Genomic DNA, 25,080 nt, shown 5'->3' with positions numbered 1-25,080 from the left:
TTGATTATAGCCACTGTGTGTGTTGTGAAGTGATATCTCAGTGTGGCTTTGATTTGGACTTAAGCTGGAGAAGGAAATGGCAACCCACTCCAGTACCCTTGCCTGGAAAATCCCATGGACAGAGGAGCCTGGTAGGCTACAGTCCATGCGGTCGCAAAGAGTTGGACACGACTGAGCAACTTTACTTTCACTTTAATGGTTAAAGATGTTGACTATGAGGATCTTTTCATGTGCTTATTGTCCATGTGTATATCTCCTTTAGAGAAATGTCTTCTCAAATCCTTTTTAGTGGGGTTGTTCTTTTGTTGTTGAATTGTAAGTGTTCTTTATATATTCTGGATACAAGTCCCTATTCAGATATATAACTTGAATATATTTTCTCCTGTTGTATGGGTTGTCTTTCCATCCTTGTTAATTTTGAAGAACCTAAGTTTTTAATTATGGCGTAGTACAATTTTCATGGACAGAGGAGTCTGGTAGGCTACAGTTCATGGACTTGCAAGAGCTGGACATGACTTAGCCACTGAACCAACAACTGACCAAGAATTTATTTATTTATTTATTTCTGTTGTTCAGTATCAAAGAATCTCTAGAGAATTCTCAGTTTTTTCAAGAAAGTCACGTCAACTGAGATTTTGATAGGCATTGCATTGAATAGGTAGGTCGATTTGGGGAATATTGCATTTTTAACAGTGTTAAATTTAGCATTCCATGAACATGGAATATCTTTTCACTGAGCAGTGTTTTGTATTTTTCAGTGTATAAGTCTTGCACAATTTTTATTAAATTTATTTCTAACTATTTCATTCTTTTTGAATGCTACTGTAAATGGAATTGTTTTTCTTAGTTTTCAGATTGCTCATTGCTGTCCTACAGTAATACAGTTGTTTTTGTATGTTGATCTTGTGTCATGCAACTCTGCTGAACTTGCTTATTTATTCTCATAGTTTTTTAGTGGGTTTCTTAATATTTATATATATATATATATATACAAGATCCATGTCATCTGCACATAGAAGAAATTTTACTTATTCTTTTCCAATCTGAATGCCTGTTATTTCTTTCTCTTGTGTAATCTCCTTCCTTGAGCCTCCATTACAGTGTAGAGTAAAAGTATCAAGAATAGACATCTGAGTCTTTTTCCCGATATGTGGTGAAAGCATTGATCCTTTCACCATTAAGTATGATATTAGCTGTGGGTTTTTGGTAGATGTCCTTTATCAGGTTGAAGGAACCTCTGTCTATTCATACTTATAAGTGTTTTTATCTGGGTGAAAGTAAGAGAAAGTTGCTCAGTCATGTCTGACTCTTTGCGACCTCATGGACTATACAGTCCATGGAATTTTTTTACTGGAGTGGGTAGCCTTTCCCTTCTCCAGGGGATCTTCCCAACCCAGGGATCGAATCCTTGTCTCCCTCATTGTAGGCAGATTCTTTACCAGCTGAGCCACAAGGGAAGCCCAAGCATATGGGAGTGGGTAGCCTATCCCTTCCCCAGCGGATCTTCCTGACCCAGGAATCGAACCAGGGTCTCCTGCATTGCAGGCGGATTCTTTACCAACTGAAATATGAGGGAAGCCCTCTATCTGGTTGAATTTTGTCCAATTCTTTTTCTGCATCTATTGACATGATTGTATGACTTTTCTTGTTAAGCCTATTAATATGATTGATTATGTTAATTGTTTTTCAAGTATTGAACTGTCTTGCACACCTGGAATAAATCCCACTTGATTTTGGGGTGTAATTATTTTTATACATTGCTGCATTTAATTTGGTAACAGTTTATTGAGGATTTTTGCATTTATGTTCATGAAAGATAGTGGTCTTTAGTTTTCCATTCTTGGTATATTTTTTCTGGTTTTGGTATAAGGGAAATGCTTGCTTCATAGAATGAGCAAGGAAGTGCCCTTTCTGCTTCGATTTTCTGGAAGAGATTGTGGAGAAATTGTATAATTTTTTTCTTTGAATGTTTTGGTAGAATTACAAGTTTTGGTAGAATTACAAAAACTATCTGCCCCTGATGTTTTCTGTTTTAGAAGCTTGTTAATTGTTAATTATATTTGTTTAATAGATGTAGGCCTATTTGACTTATCTCTTTCTTGTCCTGGTAGATTGTGCCTTTCAAGGAAGTGGGTTTATTTCATATAAGTTAGCAAATTTGTTGGCATATAGTTGTTCATAATGTTTTTTTATTATGCTTGTATCAGTGAGATTCAGTAGTGATGAATTTCTCATGTTAGTAGTTTGTATTTTCTTTCAAAAGATTTCTGATATTAATAGTTTGTTTTCTTTCTCTCTCTCTCCCATGGAGAGCCTGGCTAGAGGTTTATCAATTTATTGATCTTTTAAAAGAACTAAGTTTTGATTTGACTGATTTCTTTTCTACTGATTTTCTGTTTTTATGGCATTGATTTCTTCTGATTTTTAATTTTTTCCCCCGCTTACTTTAGATTTAATTTCTGTTTCTTTTCTAGTTTCTTAAGGTGGAAGTGTAGATTTCCAGTTGTAGACATTTCTTAATAAGTGCATCAGTGTTATCAGTTTTCGTCTAAGCACTGCTTTTGCTGTGTCACAGATATTTTCAGTTCAGTCGATCAGTTGTGTCCGACTCTTTGTGACCCCATGAACACAGGCCTCCCTGTCCATCACCAACTTCCAGAGTTCACCTAAACCCATGTCCATTGAGTCGGTGATGTCATCTCATCGTCTGTCGTCCCCTTCTCCTCCTGCCTTCAATCTTTCCCATCATCAGGGTCTTTTCAGATGAGTCAGCTCTCCGCATCAGGTGGCTAAAGTATTGGAGTTTCAGCTTCAACATCAGTCCTTCCAATGAACACCCAGGACTGATCTCCTTTAGGACAGACTGGTTGGATCTCCTTGCAGTCCAAGAGATTCTCAAGAGTCTTCTCCAACACCACAGTTCAAAAGCATCAATTCTTCGGTGCTCAGCTTTCTTTATGGTCCAACTCTCACATCCATACATGACTACTGGAAAAACCACAGCCTTGACTAGACAGACTTTTGTTGACAAGGTAATGTCTCTGCTTTTTAATATGCTGTCTAGGTTGGTCATAACTTTCCTTCCAAGGAGTAAGCGTCTTTTAATTTCATGGCTGCAGTCACCATCTACATTGATTTTGGAGCCCCCAAAAATAAAGTCAGCCACTGTTTCCACTGTTTCTCCATTTATTTGCCATGAAGTGATGGAACTGGATGCCATTATTTTAGTTTTCTGAATGTTGGGTTTTAAGCCAACTTTTTCACTCTCCTCTTTTCACTTTCATCAGGAGGCTTTTTAGTTCCTCTTCACTTTCTGCTATAAGGGTGGTGTCATCTGCATATCTGAGGTTACTGATATTACTCCCGGCAATCTTGATTCCATCTTGTGCTTCTTCCAGCCCAGCGTTTCTCATGCTGTACTCTGCATATAAATTAAATAAGCAGGGTGACAATATACAGCCTTGATGTACTCCTTTCCCGATTTGGAACCAGTCTGTTGTTCCATGTCCAGTTCTAACTGTTGCTTCCTGACCTGCATACAGGTTTCTCAAGAGGCAGGTCAGGTGGTCTGGTATTCCCATCTCTTTCAGAATTTTCCACAGTTTATTGTGATCCACATAGTCAAAGGCTTTGGCATAGTCAATAAATTAGAAATAGGTATTTTTTGGAAACTCTCTTGCTTTTTCAGTGATCCAGTGAATGTTGGCAATTTGATCTCTGGTTCCTCTGCCTTTTCTAAAACCAGCTTGAACATCTGGAAATTCACGGTTCAGGTATTGCTAAATCCTGGCTTAGAGAATTTTGAGCGTTACTTTACTAGCATGTAAGATAAGTGCAATTGTGGGATAGTTTGAGCATTCTTTGGCATTGCCTTTCTTTGGGATTGGAATGAAAACTGACCCTTTCCAGTCCTGTGGCCACTGCTGAATTTTCCAAATTTGCTGACATATTGAGTGCAGCACTTTCACAGCATCATCTTTCAGGATTTGAAATAGCTCAACTGGAATTCCATCACCTCCACTAGCTTTGTTCGAAGTGATGCTTCCTAAGTGGCAGAGGACGATGGGGGGGGTGGGGTGGCGGGGCGCGCGGGGCACACATATATTGGTAAGTTGTATTTTCAGTTTCATTTAGTTAGAAATATTTTAAATTTCTCTCTAGATTTCTTCTTTTACCTATATTTCACTTAGAAGTACCTTATTTAGTCTCTAAGTATTTTGAAGTTTTCCAGCAGTCTTTCTTTTACTGATTCCTGGGGTTTATTTCCATTGTTATTTAGGAGCGTACTTCAGTATGATTTCTATTTTAAATTTGTTGCCGTGTGTTTTTGGCCCAAAATATGGTCTGTCACGGTGAATATCCATATCACCTTGGGAAGAATGAGTAGTCTGCTGTTGTTGGGTGCAGTGTTCTATATTCAGTTAGATATGGTATTCAATTAGATTTAGTTGATTTTTTTGTTGGTATTCAGTTCAGCTATACTGTTAATTGATTTTCTGCCTGCTGGATCTATTAGTGATAAAGGCAAGTTGAAATTTGCAACTGTAATGATGGATTTGTTTATTTCTCGTTGTAATTCTGTCAGTTTTTAAATCATGCAGATTTAAGCTCTCTTGTTTGCTGAATACACATGGGTTATTATGTTGGAGAAATGACCCCTCCAACATCACCCCCTTTTCTCGCTCAGACTATTCTTTGTTCTGAGATCTGCTTTTTCTGAAATTAATGTTTCCACTCCAGGTTTTATTAGTGTTGTTGTTGTTTAGTCGCTAAGTTGTGTCTGGCTTTTGTGACCCCATGGACTGTAGCCCGCCAGGCTCCTCTGTCTGTGGGATTTTTCCAGGTAAAAATACTTAATTGGGTTGCCATTTTCTTCTACTGATCTTCCGGACCCAGGGATTGAACGCAAGACTCCTACATTGGCAGGCGATTTCTTTACCACTGAGCCACCTGGGAGGTCCTTTTTAGTGTTAGCATTGATTATCTTTCTTCATCTTTTGATTTTTTAAATCAGTGTGTGTCTTTTTTTCTTTTTTTTTTTCCAGTGTGTGTCTTTATATTTAAAGTGGATTTCTTGTATATGTCATACGGTTGGTCTTGTTTTAATCCACTCTGACAGCATCTGTCTTTTAATTAGTGTATTTTAGACCATTCATCCTTAAATTGATTATTGAACTAGTTGGATTATTATGTATTTGTAACTGTTTTCTATTCATTGCCCTTGTTTTTTTCTTTCATTTTCTGACTTCCACTCTTTTGCTGCCAATTTTCTTCCCTGTTTTAGCTTATCAGTTACCCTTTTTTAGAGATTTTATTGGTTGCCATGTTATTTGCAGTACATATTTACAACTAGTGTACATCTACTGCAACACTAGCTGACTTCATAGTGGTAAAGGTGTAAATGCGTATTCCCATTTCTTTCCTCCATACCATTGCTGTCATTCTTTACACTTTTCTGTAAGCTACAGTCACCACACATGTTATTGCATTATTGTTTGGAATAAGTTGTTATCATTTAGTTATAAGTCAAAAAGAACATTGAAATTTATTTTATAGTCTGTTGTTAGCAGTAGTTGGGCTTAATAGTTCTGAATTTGTTTTCCTTTTATTGTAGAATAGAGCAAATGAAAACCTGTTGGTCTTGGGAATTAGACTTCATTATGATGAAAAGAGAAGAGGAGAGAGACGGTACAAATATGGGATGGGGGAAAGGGAGGAAGAAACTTGTTGCATTGGATTTGAATTAGAGTTACCAGGACAAACTTAAAAAAATCATAAGTATGTTGTATGTATACATATTTACATTTATTTCCTTTTCTGACCACTAAAGTTGTCTAAATGAAATGATACCATGGTAGCAATAAACATATCTGATGTCCAGATTTTGGTTTCTGAAGACTATTCTCCCACTGAAAGAAGCCAGGACTTTTTGGAGAAATGTCTGATTCAGGTCTGGAGCAGGGAACGTGAAAGGTGAGTCTGGAATATCTTTGTGGGCCAGAAAGCAAGGAAATGCTCAAATAGTAAAAGGATTGTGGGCAGGGGACAGCCTTACAGGGCTGTCACTGAGCCTATCTAGGGTAATTTGAACATTAATGGATTAATGGAACAGTGTTAATGGATTATATAGCACCTTGATTAAAGAATCCATGAAGCCATAGAGATTACTCAAAATAGTGGGGTAGGGAAGAACATATTTTTATAGAAGAGTGGTAGGAATGATAGAAAATCACCATTTTTTGAAACCACCAAGATAAAAATAAAGGAATTATCATGGCAATGAGATACAGATGCTTTATCTTTTTCCAAGTCGGTATATTCCAAGTCCCAACACTGCTTAATCATCTTTGCTCCACCGTTTTGAAGGGCATTTTTATCACAAGCTGAATTTCCACACTGTTTTTCTGTTCTATGATCTCCGTAGATGTTCTCCATTATTTTATGATTAAAGCTGTGTTGTGTTTCTGTAGGGCCGGGTCCTCACTTCTTCATCTTTACTCTTTTTTTTTTCCTTCGTTTCATTCCTTTTCCTGCATGGTTATTTTTCTGCAAGAGTTTTGGAATGTTCATGTATAATTTCAGAAAAAGGCTTATTAGTATTTTTATTGGCATTGTGTTGGTTTTAAAATTAGAATATTTATATGATGTTTTTTTCAACATAAAAACATGATGTTTCCATTTGTTAATACTTTTTTTTTTTTAAGGACAGTTTAAAAAGTGCCTACCCACAGGGTTTGCACATTTATGTTACGTGTATCCCAGGTCATCCTGCCTCCTGTCTGGTTCATAAAAATGAAATAATTTGTTTCACTGTATCTTCTAAGTGGTTTCCTTTCTCCCTTTGTTTCTCTATTTCTCTTTATAAGAAGGCTTTTGTTTCTGGATATATTAATGTCATGTGTTTCAAATAAATATGCTTTTGTTTGCAATAGTTTTTTATTTGATTTGGATTTTCTAGGTTTATAATCATCATCTGTTAATGATTTTCTAATGTTTCTAAAATTTGGATATTATAAAATTGCTGCATATTCTCTTTGTATTCACGTGAAAGATTTCTGGGTTAGTTCATTATGTTTTTAGTGTAAGTTCTCACTACTTTTATAGTCTTTTAAGGAGCCTGAATTATATATGGTTTATCAAAAGTATTCTGTTCACTAGTTTTCAATACTTTGAATATTACATGTGATTTGTTATTAAAAATAGTTAAATTATTGAGGTTTACAAAATTCTAAATTGGCAATATGTCCTCATTGGTAAAGTTAAAAAACAAAAAAGCACCATGGAAGGGTGCTACCTCTTCACTTTCAAACCCTTTTATCAAAAGTAAAGAGTTTATATTTTGAGTCCTTGTTGTGAATGATAATTTTATTCAGTTCTGATTTGTGTTACCTACATAATTATATAGGCAGTATGTGAACTTTTTTTGGTATAAGGTTAGAAACTGTTTGCTGTTCTACATCTTTAATCTTCTAAATGTACAATTTCTGTCATTTGTAACCTTAGTTTATATCATCAGAACTTTTGATAGTTGCATCTTGTTCTCTTATCCAGTGCTTTACCTAGAGACTGACCTGGTGCTTTATCTAGAGATTTAATATAAACAGAGTTTGTAGTGTTATTGATAATATTTATGTTGGTACTACTTTCAGTATATCTTTAGAAGCAGTCTACTTTCCATCTCTGCTCCACAGCCTATGGGATCTCTTACTTGGATCTCTGCAGTAGCATCTTGTTTAGTATCCCCTACTATACATTTTTTTTTTTGTCTATGTAGATGAAATTCACATAATAGAAAATTTACCATTTTAACTTTTCAAGGTGTACATTCAGTAGTTTTTAGGTTATTCCATGTTTACAACCATCACCACTGTCTTAATTCCTTTCAAATTGCTTTCAAAACAAAACCATGCTTTTTAGTCACGTCCTCCTCATCCCATTCTCCCCAAGGTTTCCAAAACCCACTATCTCCTTTCTGTCTTTATGGAGTTTGTCTATACTAGGTACTTTATAGAAATAGAATCATACCATATGTGATTTATGTCTGAGTTCTTTCAGCCTAATGTTTTCAGAGTTCATCTGTTTTACAGCATGTATCAGCATTTCATTTGTTTTTATGGCTGAATAATATTTCATTGAATGGATATGCCTTTTTTTTTTTTTTTTTTTGTTTTTAGATACAATGACTAATGCTGTTGAATACTTGTGAATAGTTATTATTTGATTGTATGTTTTCATTCTCTTGGTTAGATACCTAGGAGTAGAATCATTGGGTCATGTGGTAATTTTATGTTTAGTGTTTGGAGAAGCCACTGTATGAGACTGTATGAGAGTGTATATGAGAGTTCTTATTTCTCCACATCCTTGTCAATGCTTGTTTCTTTTTTAAAAAAATTAAAGCCATCTTACTGGGCATAAAGTAATTTTTGTGGTTTTTGATTTGCACTTCTTTAGTAACAAATTCTTGGTCTCATTTAATTTTGAAAAAAAAAAAATGTTAATTTTTTAACACCAGAAACATTTTGTATTGGTGTAGAGCCAATTAACAATGTTGTGGTAGTTTGAGGTGAACAGCAAAGGGACTCGGCCATAGGTATACATGTCTCCATTCTCTCCCAAACCCCCACTCCCATCCAAGCTGGCACATGACATTGAGCAGAATTCCATGTGTTACACAACAGGTCCTGGTTGGTTTTCTCTTTTAAATATAGCAGTGTGTACATGACTCTCCCAAAGTCCTCAACTATTCCCTTCCCCCCAGCAACCATAAGTTTGTTTTCTAAGTCTGTGAGTAAAAAACAGGCAGAAGACCTGAACCGACATTTCCCCAAAGAGGACATACAGATGGCCAATAGGCACATGAAGAGATGTTCAGCAACTCTAATTATTAGAGAAATGCAAGTCAAAACTACAGTGAGACATTACCTCAGACTGGTCAGAATGGCTGTCATCAAAAAATGCACAAACAACAGATGCTGGAGAGGGTGTGGAGAGAAGAGAGCCCTCTTGTACTGTTGGTAGGAATGTAAATTGGAACAGCCACTATGGAGAACAGTAGGGATGTTCCTGAAAAAACTAAAAATGGAGCTATCATATGACCCTGCAGTCCCTCTCCTGGGCGTATATCCAGAGAAAAACATGGTCTGAAAAGAAACATGCCCCTCAGTGTTCATTGTAACACTGCTTATGGTAGCCAAGACATGGAAGCAACCTTATTGTCCATCAACAGAGGAATGGATAAAGAGGATGTGGTGCATGTGTACAATGGAATATTACTCAGCCATTAAAAAGAATGGAATAATGCCCTTTGCAGCAACAAAGATGGACCTAGAGAGTGTCATACTGAGTGAAGTAAGTCAGAGAGAGAGAGAGAAGTATCATATGACATCCCTTATATGTGGAATCTAAAAAGAAATGATACAAATGAGTCTCATTTAATTTATTGTGTCTTCTTTGGAGAAATAATTATTCAACTCTTTGCCTGTTTTTCAGTGGAATTGTCTTTTTGTTGTGAGTGGTACCTATTCTTTATATGATCTCAATATTAACCCCATATCAGATGTATCATTTGCAAACATTTTCTATTCTGTGGGTTTTTTCACTTCCTTGTTAATTTTGATGAAGTCTAGTTTATCTGTTTTTTTCTTTTGTTGCCTGTGCTTTTGTTGTCATGTTTAAGTCAGTGTTGCCTAAACCAGGATTGTGAAGATGTATACATTTGTTTCCTTCTAAGAGAGTTACAGTTTTAGGTCTTAGATCCATTTTGAGATAATTTTGTGTGTGCTGTGAGTAAAGGGCCCAGCTCCCTTCTTTTGTGGGTGAATATCTGGTTGTCCACCCCTGTTTGTTGAAAAGTCCTGCACCATTGCATGGTCTTGGTATCCTTGTTGAGAACAAATTGATCATTCATTTTTATTATTGAGGTCTTTCTTTATTACTTAGATCTCTTTCAGTGTGTTTTGTAGTTTTCAGTGAACTTTCTTGGTTAAGTTTATTCCTAAGCAATTGTGTGTGTGTGTGTGTGTATATATATATATATGTATATATATATGTATATTTTATATGTATATATGTGTGTATATATATTTTATATACATATATATGTATATGTATAATATATATATATATATTTGATGCTGTTACAAATTGAATTGTTTTCTTAATTTCATTTTTGGAGTGTTCACTGATAGTGTATAGAAATATAACTCATTTTTGTATATTGATATTATATTATGCAGCTTTACTGAGTTCACTTATTAACTCTAATAGTTTTTGATGGATTCATTGGGATTTTCTGTGTGTAAGACCATGTTATCTGTGAATGGAAATAGACTTCTTTTTTTCCCTCATAGCTCAGTTGGTAAAGAATCTGGCTGCAATGCAGGGGACCCTGGTTCGATTCCTGGGTCAGGAAGATCTGCTTAGAAGGGATAGGCTACCCCCTCCAGTATTCTTGGGCTTCCCTTGTGGCTCAGCTGGTAAAGAATCCACCTGCAATGCAGGAGACCTGGGTTCACTTGGGAAGATCCCCTGGAGAAGGGAAATGCTACCCACTCCAGTATTCTGGCCCAGAGTGTTCCATGGACTGTATAGTCTATGGGGTTGCAAAGAGTTGGACACAAGCAACTTTCACTTTCACCTTTTTTCCTATCTGGATTCCTTTTATTTCTTTTTCTTACCTAGTTACCCTGGCAGGAATTTCCATTACATTGTTAAACAAAAGTGGTGAAAATGACATCCTTATCTAATTTTTTTTATCTTAGGGAGAAGACTTTGAGTCTTTTAACATTAAATATGATGTTAATTGTAAGTTGTTTTTTTTAAATAAATGTCGTTTATTAGGTTGAGGAAGTTTCCTTCTGTTACTACTTTGTTGAGGTTTTTAAGTTATTATTTTTTAAAAATCATTGAAAGTATGTTGGATTTTTGTCCAGTGTTTCTTTTGCGTCAGTTGAGGTGATCATATAGTTTTAAAATATTTTCTTTTATTCTCTGTTAGTGTTAGTTGCTCAATTGTTGTGCTGAACTACCCTTGAATTCCTGGGATAAATCCCTCTTGGTCACGACTGCTAAATTTGAATTGCTAGTATTTTTTTGAAATTTTTACATCTGTATTCATAAGGGATATTGGTCTAGTATATTCTTGCTTCCTTCTAATCTGTTTTCTACACTGTGCCCTGAATGACCTTTTTAAAATGTAAGTTTGAACATAGAAATAAATTTCCCCAATTTGAAAAAAAAGCTTTTAGAAATGCATAGCAAACATTATACTAAACGGCAAATGCTTAGAAACATTTTCATTAAAGGTATTGACAAAATAAAGAAACTTATTATTTTTGCTAATATTATATTGGACTTGAAGTCCAGGCTAAATTGAAATAGCAGGAGAAGAAAATGAGAAATTAACATTGGAGCAGAAAACATAACTGTTAGTATTTTTGAACAAGATTGATTATTGACTTAGAATATTGAAGAGAACCATGTAAGTCTTTTAATATTTCATAAGTTTGCCAGAAAAAATTTATGTAAAACAGCACTAAAAAAATAGCACTTTCCACATACTCTCAATATGTGATTAGAAAATGTAACTAATATAGAGTGATTTTTGTAGTTATTTAGAATACAGTTGTTTGATTTTTAAAATCAGAAGGAAAATAATGGACTGTTTTATAAATGGTTCCAGCCAAAAATGTTTGTGCAAATTAGAGAAAATAAGACTCCTGTGGAGTTGAGAGCAGCAGAAATAAAAGTAGTCAATGTAAGGAGACAGTGTCAGAGGATTGTTTTATTCAGAAAGAGTTATTTAAAACCCTTTGGCTGATTGTTTTGGGCACATATTGTCTCATTTAAAATAAGATACATATATTTCTACTCCTGGAATTTTCATGTTTAGGTATTATCTGTCTACTGACTTTTTGCCATGGAGGATAAGGGTTTGGTCCCCTTTCACACTCCACCACACGTGTGTATCTTCTTTTTTGCACTTGTTCTTCCTCTAATTTGACTTTATTTCTAGGTCTAAGTGAATACTGCTATTTTTTAAAAATAGCTTTATTGTGATACAATTCATATACCTTAAAATTCTCCTGTTTAAAATATACAATTTAATGGCTTTTAGTACATGTATAGAGATGTGCATCTATCAACACTATCATGTATTGAACATTTCATTGCCCTAAAAAGAAACCTGACACTTTTTAGCTGTCACTGCTCAATCTCTCCATCTCCCGCAGCCCTAGGCAATCACTAATCTACCTTTTTTGTCCCTTCTGATTTGCCTACTCTCAACATTTCTTATAAATGGAATTATACAGTATGTGCTCACTTGTCACTGACTTCTTTCACTCAGCATGTTTTCAAGGTTCATTCATGTTGCACATGTATCGATGCTTCTTCTTCTTTTTTTTTTTTTTTTGCTAAATATTACACTGCATGGATTTGTTATATTTTGTTTATCCACTCATTTCAACTGATGGATATTTGGGTTGTTTCCACGTTTTGAATATTTTGAATGATGCTGCTCCAATCATTCTGGTGTAAGCGTTTGTGTGGACATGTGTTTTCATTGTAAACTCTTTCTAAGGAAGATACTAAGTCAAAAGTTGGAAAGGCAATAATATATAAAAAGTTAAAACCTTGGTGCAAAAAAATGCCATAAACCAGTTGATTTTTAAAAGTGAGTGATAGGGAAGAGATCTGGTATATAAATAATGAATTAATATCTGTAATCTAAAAATTTATTACTTGAAATGCAAATGACAACTTTAATAAGATAGGTAGACAGTAAGAACAGTCAGTTCAGAAAACAAATGACAAATGATTATTAAACCAATTTAACTTTTGTTCCTACGATTGGGTGAAATCTGATATATAATGGCATTTCCCCATATATTGTCAAAGATTTGCAATATTGAGAATAACATGAATATTATGATATTCTCAATGATTCCAATGATTCTCAATAATGTATTTATTAAGGTCCTCTTATTGACCTGAAATGAAATGTATAGATAATGTAAGCAGCTGACACACATAATTAAAAAAAAAAATCCTTAAATATAATAATGAAAGCAAAAGAGGTAATTTATGGCAGAATAACATTTCAGTATGTAATTTTTCTGCTGTGATCATTAAAATATAAATAAGTTAGAATTTAAGAGAAATAAAACTAGAAACCATTCTACAAAGTAAATAAAGACAAATAAAAAACAGATGATATAAGGGTATAAATAGACCAAACATTGTCTATGATAAGAGGCTGAGGAAATAGCCTGAATTGAAAAAGGGGTAATATACCAAGATAAATTTGATACTGAGCAAAAGTGGTAGTCTTACAAATGAGCTCCACTTTACTTATTTGTTTTTGACTTAAAATAATCCTCTATTGGGATGTGGAACAGGGTGGTGACAGAGTAAATTGTGATTCAGTTCTCATTGACACCACGTCAAACAGAAGTTCTTTTACCAGTAATAATACTTGAAAATGCAGTGAATGTAATTAGACTTAACATACATTTTGTTTTCTTGTTTGATGGGTACCATGTAAAACAGAATTTATTAGAATTCCTGTAATTTTAGGACAAAAAGCCTGTACTCGAAAATTCTAAATGTAAGTGACTTCGGGTTAAGTACCTGGGACAGAGTCAGGAGAGAAACCTGGGGTGAAATATTGAAAACTATGTAATATGGCAAATGGAGTAGTTGAAGTATTAATTCCTGGTGACTCAGATGGTAAAGAGCCCGCCTGCAATGCAGGAGACCCCAGGGTTTGATCCCTGCATCAGGAAGACCCCCTGGAGAAAGGAGTGGCAACCCATTCTTGCCTGGAGAATTCCATGGACAGGTGGGCTGCACAGTCCACGGGGTTGCATAGAGTCGGACATGACTGAGTGACTATTAAACACACACACACACACACACAAGCAAAAAAAAGCTGATCCCATAATGCTTGCCTGTGATAAGAAATTGTTAGCTATTGTGTATTTCTATGTATACTGAAGATAATAAAACTGTATTTTAAATAGTATTTCATAATTTAGAATTTGTATCAGTAAATGTGGCCTTCCTACTCTTTAGTCTGATTAAGCTATGTAAAATTTAAAATGTGTAAAATTGTAAAATGTGGCATATTACCTTGGTGGTGCATAAAGAGAGAGGAATTGAAGGGGACGTGCTATTTACCAAGTTCTCTAACAGGCTGAATAAAAGTGGTGAATGTTAAGTATCAGATTGATTTTATAAATACGTATACCACATTTTTCAAAAATATGCTTGAAAAGGACGGTAAACATGAAAATTAGGATAAGGCTCTTGAAGCGAACCTCAGAGAGGTGGTAGATTCCAAAGTCCCAAGTTAACTGGCTGTGTATGTATGGGAATCTGTACTCTGAATTGGAAAAACTGATGCTGAAGCTGAAACTCCAATACTTTGGCAACCTGGTGCAAAGAGCTGACTCATTTGGAAAGACCCTGACGCTGGGAAAGATTGAGGGCAGGAGAAGGGGACGACAGATGATTAGATGGTGGGATGGCATCACCGACTCAATGGACATGAGTTTGGGTGAACTCCGGGAGTTGGTGATGGACAGGGAGGCCTGGCGAGCTGCGGTTCATGGGGTCGCAAAGAGTCGGACACAACTGAGCGACTGAACTGAACTGAACTGTACCCTAAATACCTCACTAACTCAAATGCTTTTTTGTTTCCCCCTTAACTAGGAATTGTGGTGCTTGGAATAAACAGAGCCTATGCCAAAAATTCATTGAGTAAAAATCTTATAAAAATGGTGAGTGTAAAGATTAAAAACTGTTTGCTTCTAAGATTGTGGTACAGTGTTAACGCCAACCTGAAAATGATTTTTCCTCTTTTCCTTCTTATCTTCCCTGTTTCTGTTTAGCTCTCAAAAGCTGTGGATGCTTTAAAATCTGATAAGAAAGTACGGACCATAATAGTCAGAAGTGAAGTCCCTGGCGTATTCTGTGCTGGTATGTAAAAAAGATTAAATTTTTAAAACTAGTCTAATGTTTCCTTAGTAGTACCCTGTTTTCCATTATAAAGTGTTACGTGGTTTGAGTTTCATTACCAACAATTCCTCTTTGTTTTTCTACTGTTGTTACAAGAAAAAAAAATGTTTTCTCAGAAAAATCTTTGCAACATGTGGAGAAGTTGTTTTGGAAGTTGCAAAAATAGTTTGAGCAATTAAAATATTGGTTTGTCGTACTTGAATGATCTTTATGAAAGATGAGCTGGGAAGGAAAAATTGTGTCTCCTACTCAAAACAGTGTGCTCTGTGTTTATAAGTTACTTAAAAAGTACTTCAGCTGACTAGCAGTAACTACCCCAGTGTAAATGTTAAGTGTAGACATATGCTTCGGAGGTTTGTGTTTGTAGTAGTGCCCACTCAAGTATGTGTCCACAAATGATGTTTTTAAATTGATGTCTAGAGCAGTGAAGTGTTTTTTATTTTTTTCTGTTTGTGCTGTGTTACCAAAAGCCAGAGATTAAGTTGCCTTGCATTTTCCATATTTGTTAGTATTTCTAAGTCATGAGATTGTATGAATCTGTTTCAGCTAGTCAAAAATATAGATGATTAAGATAAATAAATGCTGATAATACACAGTATTATTGTATTTTATTAATAAGTAAATGAAGGTAGAAGTTGAGGGGTGAAAAAAATTTCTTCCAGTACATATAAATGGGATAATCTACTTGAGATAATCAAAGATTTGAGGGAACAACATATAATATTTTATTCATTCAAGTACTTTTGAGCATTTGGAGTACTCCCAGAGCAGTGCTGGGAACATGGGGGAGTATTTTTAAACAGAATGTTTTAAGAAGTGTCTTGGTTTAGACCCATATTCTTTAGTTTGTCATTTTTAGATTTTTCAAGCTTCTAACTCTGTAGCTTCCACCTTAAAATACTATAAAATTTTATGGTATTTAAGAATATTCAGTGTAAATGAGTTTTATTATAGTTTTTTATGTAATGTACCATATATAAAAGGATTAGTTTTAGCTTCAGTTTGGTGATCAAAGAGAGTAGGTTTATCATGCTCAACTGCCTGGGTGAGGACAATTTGCAGTAGTTTCTGCTGCTTCTACATATGTCCAGCTTGAGTAATGCTGTCCTCCTGGTGTTGTCAGAGGCTTGATGTGACTGTCCATAACACACAGTGCAGTGGTCAATATATTGTGTAACTGTTAATAGTTTCATAAGGACTAAAATTTATTAAAATTGTTTTCATAATATGAAAAACTTACATCCAGTGCATTAGAATTCTTTTATCTGTGACCTTGGGATCCGGCAGCTATGTTTCCAGGTGACTGAATCCAACATCGTGACTGATGGCTCTGAGGTCACTGCGCTCAGGTCCTTTGAGGGCTGCTGAGGGGCTTATTGGGAAGATACTGAGCAGTTTTGGGGCTTTTCAGGAAAGCCCAGTTATATGACTCTTGGGGCATGATAGTAGTAGTGGCAGAACAACACTTCAGAAAGAAGGGTTGATCATAACTCGCGTTACTTTCTTTCTGTTGGTGATGGGATTTGTATTTATAACACTATAATTACTGGTAGAATTCTTTTTATCTATTCCTTTGCTGTCCATTTGTTTTGTGTCTCCACATTATCAATATTTGGAAAAAGCTTTAGTGCTTTCATACCATTTATAGCTATCTTCTATAGATTTCCATTTTTGGGGGGATGTATTAAGTAATATACCAAATGCTCTACCAGATTAACATATTAACCTTGAATACTTTTTCCCAAGGGTTTATTAAATCTACTTTCTTTGTTCTGTGTGCTTTTGTGTGATCAGGATAGTTTTTCCTATATTTTAACTCATAAGACTTGTTATTATATTTTGTCCAAAAAAAGTTTGAATTATAGAAAAATTAGGGCAAATTGTTTTAGTAACAGTATATATAATAAAACCATTCTTCCAAATTTCTTTGAAAGGTTTTCTTTTCTTACATATATTTGAAACAGGCAGTTTAGTAGGTCTGTCTTTATTACTGTGTACACATTAAGTGTATTGTAAGTTTAGATACACAAAAGCTCTTTACATACCTAAAAAGAATATTTAAACTTATAGCCTATGAAAATAGTAGTATAAAAATATTAATTTTAATCAGACCTCATTTATTCATTCTTGTTGAAGAATACAGTCTTTCACATAATTAGAGTGTTAACTTTTATTCTGAAGTAGTCATCTTCAAAAGAAAAATCCTCACAAATAGTGTACTCATTTATTGGTTATTCTCTTAGCTCCCCATTCCCTAAAGTTACTCATTTTACCTCTTCCCTTTCTGCCCCCACAAAGGTTTCTCTTCTCTGTACATCTGTGTTCTAGCGGCATTTTGTTCATTTCCAGAAACTTAAAGCTTATGAAGTGATCTTGCTTCAAATTTCTTGAGGATGGTAACTTCTCTTTTTCTTCCTTGAAAATCTTCTTATGTATTCTCACATCACAGTACATAATAGAGACTCACCATGTACTTGCTGAATTTAATCAGCCTTTTGGAGAAGGAAATGGCAGCCCACTCTAGGATTCTTGCTTAGAGAATCCCATGGACAGAGGAGCCTGGCAGGCCACAGTCCATGGGGTCGCAAGAGTCAGACATCACTTAGTGACTAAACCACCACCACCACCAATTAGCTTTTAAAGTGTGCTGTGATTCACTGATTTTTTTTTTCAAGGATTATTGGGTTGTGAGCAGTTTCTCTGAAATTATCTCAGACTACTCTCCTATTCACTGACAGCATCTCTGGCTCTTGCCTTTGGTTCTTTTTTCTGTGTCCTTTTCCTAATATACTAGAGGAACAGGTAATTAAGCATTATTAAAGTGATTCTGGTGGTTTGGGGGAGAATGGATACATGTATATGTATGGCCGAGTCCCTTTCTTGTTCACCTGAAACTACCACAACTTTGTTAATTGGCTATACCCCAATATAAAATAAAAAAGTTTAGATATTAAAAAAAAAGTGATCCCTACATGCACTGGAGGTTGCACTGATTGATTTCTGACTTTTCATTTAAATCTGTTATTTAGAAGCAAAAATTATATTTTACTTGCCTTAACATTTTTAAAGGAAATTTTAGTTTAAATAATAAGTAGTATGTCAAATGTATGAAATGTGTACAAAATGTTTGAAAAAGTATACAAAGAGAAATCCCATTCTTACCCATTCCATTCTTTTCCTAATAAAAATAGCAATTTTAATTTTCTTTTTTATCCTTCCAGTTTTTCATTATACAGATATATACAAATATACAGACATATACACATGCACACAGTAGAATGTTAAGGAACAATTTAGAATGATAGTATAAAGACTATGTTATAGTGCGAAAAATACATGTTATAAGAGATAGCTACTGTAAAATGATATTCCCATTATGACTGCACCTGTGTAAACTGTGTCTGCAGATGTGGTTCAGCTTTCTGTAATAAGTATAGTAAGTTGTATTAAGTGAATATACACAAAATAATTTTGAAAAAATTAGCAAATGTATTTAGTGTATTTTCTAGTTTTGGTAACTAAAATCATAACATTAATTGAATTTCTGAATGATTGTTGCGACATTTGAGAGGAAAAATTTCAGAGTGTAAAAACCTTATGTCATAGTTCAGATGCTTTCATTTAATATAACCTGTGTAAACCTAAGTGCCTGTTTAAAGGTGGTGGCTTTGCTGGAATTACTTCTGACTCCTAGGGTAGGGTTTTTACTAAATCAGTGATTTTTAATCTTTTGAGGTATGAGGTCTCTAAGTTCTTAAAATTTCTTGCACTTATACAGTCACCTATGGTGACTGAGAATATGTGTAATGTCATAACGGCATTCTGATTACAGTAATGTAGTTAAATGAATTTTCTCTGATTAACCGCAGTGAAATCTAGAGCACAAAAATGTATATCATGGCCATTATGACTGTAAATGTTTTTTACACATGCTTTCAGATACTATGCCATATCCGCAGCATGACTCTAGGTTGGGAATCAGTGTTATGTTTTCTTTCTTGTGGATTTGAGCATTGCTTCTGGGTTTATGACTTGCATATATTTTTCATAGAATACTGAGAAATACCGTTTTGATAGTTAGAGTTCATTGTGAAGTACTGACTAATTTTATCTTGTTTCTTACATGCACAGAAACACACATACCAAAAAAACTGAAATAATTTTACTGTTTCATAATGTTTGAGTCAAAATTTTAACATTATCTGTAATGAAATTATGAGAAAGACCTTTTAACTAGGCTATTGTATTGGGTGTAAAAGTTTACTCCTACTCATCTGTTCATTTTCTTGTTCTTTTAGTGTTCTAACACTAGGTAGCAAAGTATGTATGTATTGTTTTTATCATAAAAATTTTATGAGAAATTACTGAATCTGAGGGGTTTTTTTTTTGTCTCGAAATTCCTGAAATAGATTATAAACAATTCTTGGTAATTGATCCCTGTATGTAGAACTCTAAATTGAGTGATTCACTGAATTATACGAGTATGGTTTTGTTTTTTTTTAAAGTAAAGGTACTTTTGCTTCTGCTTTTGAGTTCTAGTAAATTACGTTCTGACTAAAAACTTGTCACTAAAATTGTCAGCGTGCTTTATTGAGTGATATATTGTTCAAATGGATGTAGATGTCCTGACAGTTAGATATGTGGAGTCCTCTGACTAATGACGTTATCTATTCAGTATTGTTTAGAATCTCAAGTTAAGTTATATTTGTTAATTTAAATGTTAGTGCCTTAGAGAGTTTGATAAGTAAAGTGAAAGGATACAAGTTTGTATTAATTCCGTGTTGGGTTCTTTTTTGGAAGTAAAAAACCTGTGTTATAGACGTAGGCATTACTTGCAATAAAATGTACCTGTTTTAAGTACACATGTCAGTTTTGATAGGTGTTTAAACCATGAGGACAGTTGTGATATACAACATTAAGCTTTCTTTTTTGATTTTTAATTTAAGTGTGACTGACTTGTATTACTATGTTAAGTCCAGGAGCACAGCATGATGGTTCATGCTTTCCATACATTACAAAATGATCGCTAGGAGAAGTCTAGTTACCATCTGTCACCATGCAGTTATTAAATATTACTGACTGAATTCTCCATGCTGTACATTTCATCCCTGTGACTCACATCTTTTGTAAATGGAAGCTCATGCCTCTTAATCTCCCTCATCTATTTCATTCCTCTTCCTGCCCTGTCCCTTTTGGCAACAACTGGTTTGTTCTCTGTCTGTGACTCTTATTTTTGTTTGGTTATGTTTGTTTATTTGTTTTGTTTTACAAATTCTACAAATGTAAGTAAATTATATTTGCAAGTAAATTTACAAGTATATTTACAAGTACATTATATTTATAAGTAAATTTGTTTTACAATTTACAGATGTAAGTAAAATCTTAGAATATTTGTCTTTCTTTGTCTAACTTATTTCACTTGGCATAATGCCCTCTATGTCCATCCACATTCTTGCAAATGGCAAGAGTTTTTTTCCTTTTTATGGCTGAGTAATATTCTGCTGACCATATATGTATATACACCGCATTTTTGTTATCCATTCATCTATCAGTGGACACTTAGGTTGCTTCCATATGTTGGCGATTGTAAATAATGCTGCATTGAACATATGGATGCATATACCTTTTTGAATTAGTGTTTTAGTTTTCTTTTTTTTTTTTGCAAAGGAAAAATATACAAGTCTATGTATTTAAAAATATGAATGACGATTTCTACACTTTTCTTTGGAAAGATCCCAAGGAGGGAAATTGCTGGGTCATAGGGTAGTTCTGTTTTTAGTTTTTTGAGGAATGCCCATACTCTTCTCCATAGGGGTTGTATGAATTTGTATTCCCACCAGTAGTGCACCGTGAACAGTGCTCTTTTCTCCACATTCTTATCAACACTTGTAATTTGTTTTTTTTTTTTAATAGCCATTCTGAGAGGTAGGAGGTAATATTTCATGGTGATTTTTATTTATATTTCATAATGATTAGTGATTTTACCTGTCTGTGTGCCATCTGTGTATCTTCTTTGGAAGAATGTCTATTCAGGTCCTCTGCCCCTTTTTTAATCAGAGTATTTGTTTTTGATGCTGAGTTGTATGAGTACTTTGTTTACTTTGGGTATTAATCCCTTATCAGATAATATAATTTGCAAATGTGTTTTCCCAATTGTTTTGTTGATAGTTTCCTTCAATGTGCAAAGCTTTTTAGTTTGATATAGTATCATTTGTTTATATTCATTTTTGTTTCTGTTACCTGAGGAAACATATCCAAAAATATATTGCTAAGACCAGTGTCTAAGATCATACTGCCTGAAGTTTAAGTTTTCTTCTAGTTTTTTGGTTTCAAGTTTTATATTTAGTCTTTAATTCATTTTGAGTTTATTTTTGTATATGGTGTGAGAATATAACCCAGTTTGATTCTTTTGCATTTACTGTCTTGTTTTCTTAACACCATTTATTCCTCTGTTGTAGATTAGTTGCCAACAAAAATATGGGTTTATTTCTGTGCTATCTGTTTTGTTCCATTAATTTATTAGTATTTTTGTTTTTTGGGCAGGTAGCATATTGTTTTTATTACTGTAACTTTGTAAGATAGTTTGAAATCAGAGTGTGTAATACCTCCAACTCTATTCTTTCTCAAGGTTGTTTTGGCTATTTGGGGTCTTTTGTGTTTCCATACGAGTTATAGAATTACTTGTTCTGGTTCAAATGCTATGGGTATTTTGGTAGGGACTGCACTGAGTCTAGAGATGGCCTTGAGTAGTATGATCATTTTAACAATATTCTTCAAATCCATGAGTGCAGTGTATCTTTCCATTTGTTGGTGTTGTCTTCAGTTTCTTGTAGTTTTCTGAGTATAGATCTTTTACCTCCTTGGTAAATTTATTTCTAGATATTTTTGCTGCAGTTATACATGGGATTATTTCCTTAACTTCTCTTTCTGTTAGTTTGTTGCTGGTTTATGGAAAGGAAACAGATTTCAGTATACTAATTGTACCCTGCAACTTTACTAACTTGAGTGATGAGTTCTAATAGTTTTTTGATGGTGTCTTTAGGACTTTCTGTATAGAGTACCATGTCATTTGCAAACAATGACAGTAAAGTGCTTTACATGTACTCTCCTCAGTTCATCAAACATCTTTTTTAAAAATTTTTTTTCGTTTTTTATTTTTGGCTGCACTGGGTCTTTATTGGTACATGCAGGTTTTTCTCTAGTTATGGCGAGCGGGGGCTACTCTTTCTTCTGGTGCTTTGGCTCCTCATTGCAGTGGCTTCTCTCGTTGCAGGGCACTGGCTGTAGCCGTGCGGGTTTAATAGTTGAAGCTCCCAGGCTCTAGCGCATGGACTCAGTAGTTGCGGTGTGCAGGCTCAGTGGTTAATAGTTTGTGGGCTCTAGGGTGCAGGCTCAGTAGTTGTATTACGTGGGCTTAGTTGCTCTGTGGCATGTGGAATCTTTCTGGACCAGAGATCAACTAACCCATGTACCTTGCGTTGCCAGGCAGATTCTTATTCACTGAACCTTGAAAGAAATCCTGAACTATGATCTTTATCTTGAACTCTCTATCAGAGAGTTTGCTTACCTCTTCACTTAATTCTTCTGGCGTCTTGTTTCTTTGAAACATATTCCTTTGTTGCCTCATTTTTCCCAGTTCTCTTTTTATTTCTATGTATTAGGTTGATGGCAGGCGGCAGGCTACAGTCCGTAGGGTTGCAGAGAGTCAGACACGACTGAGTGACTTAACACTTGGGTAGCTTGGTTACATTCCCCAATTTTGGATAACTAGCCTCATGTAGGCAATGTCCTGTGGGGTCCGTCAGCACGCACCTCTCTGGTTACCAAAGCTGTATGCTCTTGGGATGCCCCCTAAGTGGGCTGAGTGAACCCTTTGGTTGTGGCAGGGCTAACTACCTTGCTGGTGAGTGGTGCTGGCCTCTGGCCACGTTGACTGCCAGGCTCCGCCTTACATAGAGGCTGTAGGTCACTCATGGTTAGGGCTGGGTTCTGGGCAGCTGGCTTCAGGGTCAGGTTGTCCTAGGGCTGGTGCCAGCTTCCTGCTGGGTGGTGCTGTTAAAAATCATTCTTATGTACATTTGTAGTCAGTCCTTTCTCCTACTGTGACCCCCTTAAAACACTGAGCCTGTTACTCTTACCATAGTTGTTCCTCTTCTAGAATGTCTTACAGATGGGATCCTTCTGTAGGTGGCCTTTCTGTGTGGTTTCGTTCACTTAGCATAATGCTTTGAGGCTCACCCATGATATATGTTTCAATAGTTTCACTTTACTGTTGAGTATGATTTTCATTATATTGTTGAGTATTCATTTTATATGTTGAATAGTCCATTGCATTGATACACTGTGAATTGTTTATCTGTTTAGCAGTTAATGGTCATTTGGGTTTTTCCAGTATTTTGGCTTTTATAAATACCACTTCCATGAACAGTCACATATGAATCATTTTGTGAACATGTTTTCATTTCTCTTTTATAAATACTAAGGAGTGGAATTGTTGGGTTTATAATAACTATACATTTTGTTTTATAAGAAATTGCTACTGTTTTCTAGCCATTTTGCATTCCTGACAGCAGTGTGTGAGCCTTCCAGGTCTTCTGCATCCTTGACAACACTTGATATTGTCAGTCTTGAATTTTAGACATACTAATTGGTGTGCAGTTGTGTGTAATTGTTTTAGATATCATTTCTCTAATGAATAATGATTTTGAGTACCTCTTCTCTTGCTTTTTTGTCACCTTTATGTGTTTTTTTGGAGAAGTGTATTTAGGTCTTTTGCCCATGTTTTAATAAAAACTGTATTGAGTTATAGGGTTTTTAATATATTGTTGACATAAGACCTTTTGCTGATACTTGTTTTTAAAGTATTTCTTCCTGCTCTTTGGCTTGTCTTTTTCTTAACAATATGTTTTGAAGAACACAAATTTTTCATTGATGTCCAGTTACTCAATTTGTTTTCTTTTTTTCAGTTTTGTGAACTAAGAAATCTTGTCCTACTTCAGAGTCACAGAGAGTTTCTCATGCTGTGTTTTCTTCCAGAAAGTTTTTAGTTACTATGTTTTATATTTAAGCCTATGACACATCCTTAATTTTTGTTGCAAGGTGTGAATTTAGGTAATGTGATCAAAATAAAATATGTCCTTGATATCTGCCTTGGGTTCCTGGGACAGAGTTCCTAAAATCTTGGAGATGTCCTTCATATTATAGTAAGAGTATCTTCTGTATGTGATTAGGGGATTAGAACTCTCAGCCTCAGTTCTCCAACTTCAAGAAGGCAGAGGAGCCGGAAATTGAGTTCTATCACCACTGGCCAGAGATTTAATATATTGTTCAGGTAGTGAAAACTCCATAAAAACCTATAAACAATGAGGTTTGGGAGAATTTCCAGGTTGGTGAACTCATGGAAATGTTGGAGGGTGAAACCTTTGTGCCCCTCCTCTCCTGTACCTTATCTATATATCTCTTCCATTTGGCTGTTCCTGAGTTGTATTTTAATAATAAACTGGTAAGAATCTGCCTGCCAATGCAGGACATGTGGATTCAATCCCTGGGTTGGGAAGATCCCTTGGAGAAGGAAATGGCAACTCAGTCCAGTATTCTTGCCTGGGAAATCACATGGACAGAGGAACCTGGAGGACTATATAGTTCATGGGGTTGCAAAAGAGTTGGGTATGACTTAGCATCTAAAGAACAACAACAACAAATGTAAGTTTTGTGAGTTTTTCTGATGAATTTTTGAATCTGATGAGGAATTTGTGGGGAACTCCTGACTTTGTAGGTGATTGGTTAGAAGTATGGTTAATCTCCAGTACTTACGACTGGCATGTAAAGTGAAAGCAGTTTTATGGGACTGAACCTTTAACAGTATGGTCTGTGCTGATTTAGGGAGTTAGCATTAGAATTAAGTTGAATTGTTTGACATCCACTTGGTGTCAGAGACGTAGTGAATTGGTGTACAAGTCTTCCCCTCCCCACCGCATATCATGTCAGGGTAGGATTTGCTAGACTGACTCAAAGAACTCAAGAAATTGCTTTACTTATTACTACTGGTTTATTATAAAGGCT

At 35.1% G+C, this 25,080-nt stretch overlaps 1 protein-coding gene across 4 annotated transcripts in view; it reads left to right on the top strand.

Moving 5' to 3' along the window:
- The window catches only part of AUH (AU RNA binding methylglutaconyl-CoA hydratase), a 192,780-nt gene that overhangs the window by 4,440 nt on the left and 163,260 nt on the right, over positions 1-25,080 (top strand). For 3 of the 4 annotated variants that reach the window (XM_043927261.1, XM_043927262.1, XM_043927260.1), the window contains exons 2-3: positions 14,713-14,780; positions 14,892-14,979. The exons of the other annotated variant lie outside the window; for it this stretch is intronic. In XM_043927261.1, coding sequence (XP_043783196.1) covers positions 14,713-14,780; positions 14,892-14,979 — 156 coding nt within the window. The remainder of the gene's footprint in view (positions 1-14,712; positions 14,781-14,891; positions 14,980-25,080) is intronic. 4 annotated transcript variants of the gene reach the window in all.

Source organism: Cervus elaphus, chromosome 16, assembly GCF_910594005.1.
Source record: "Cervus elaphus chromosome 16, mCerEla1.1, whole genome shotgun sequence".
Taxonomy (NCBI): domain Eukaryota; kingdom Metazoa; phylum Chordata; class Mammalia; order Artiodactyla; family Cervidae; genus Cervus; species Cervus elaphus.
Note: the sequence above shows the minus strand (reverse complement) of the source record. Positions and strands in the feature narration are given on the sequence as shown.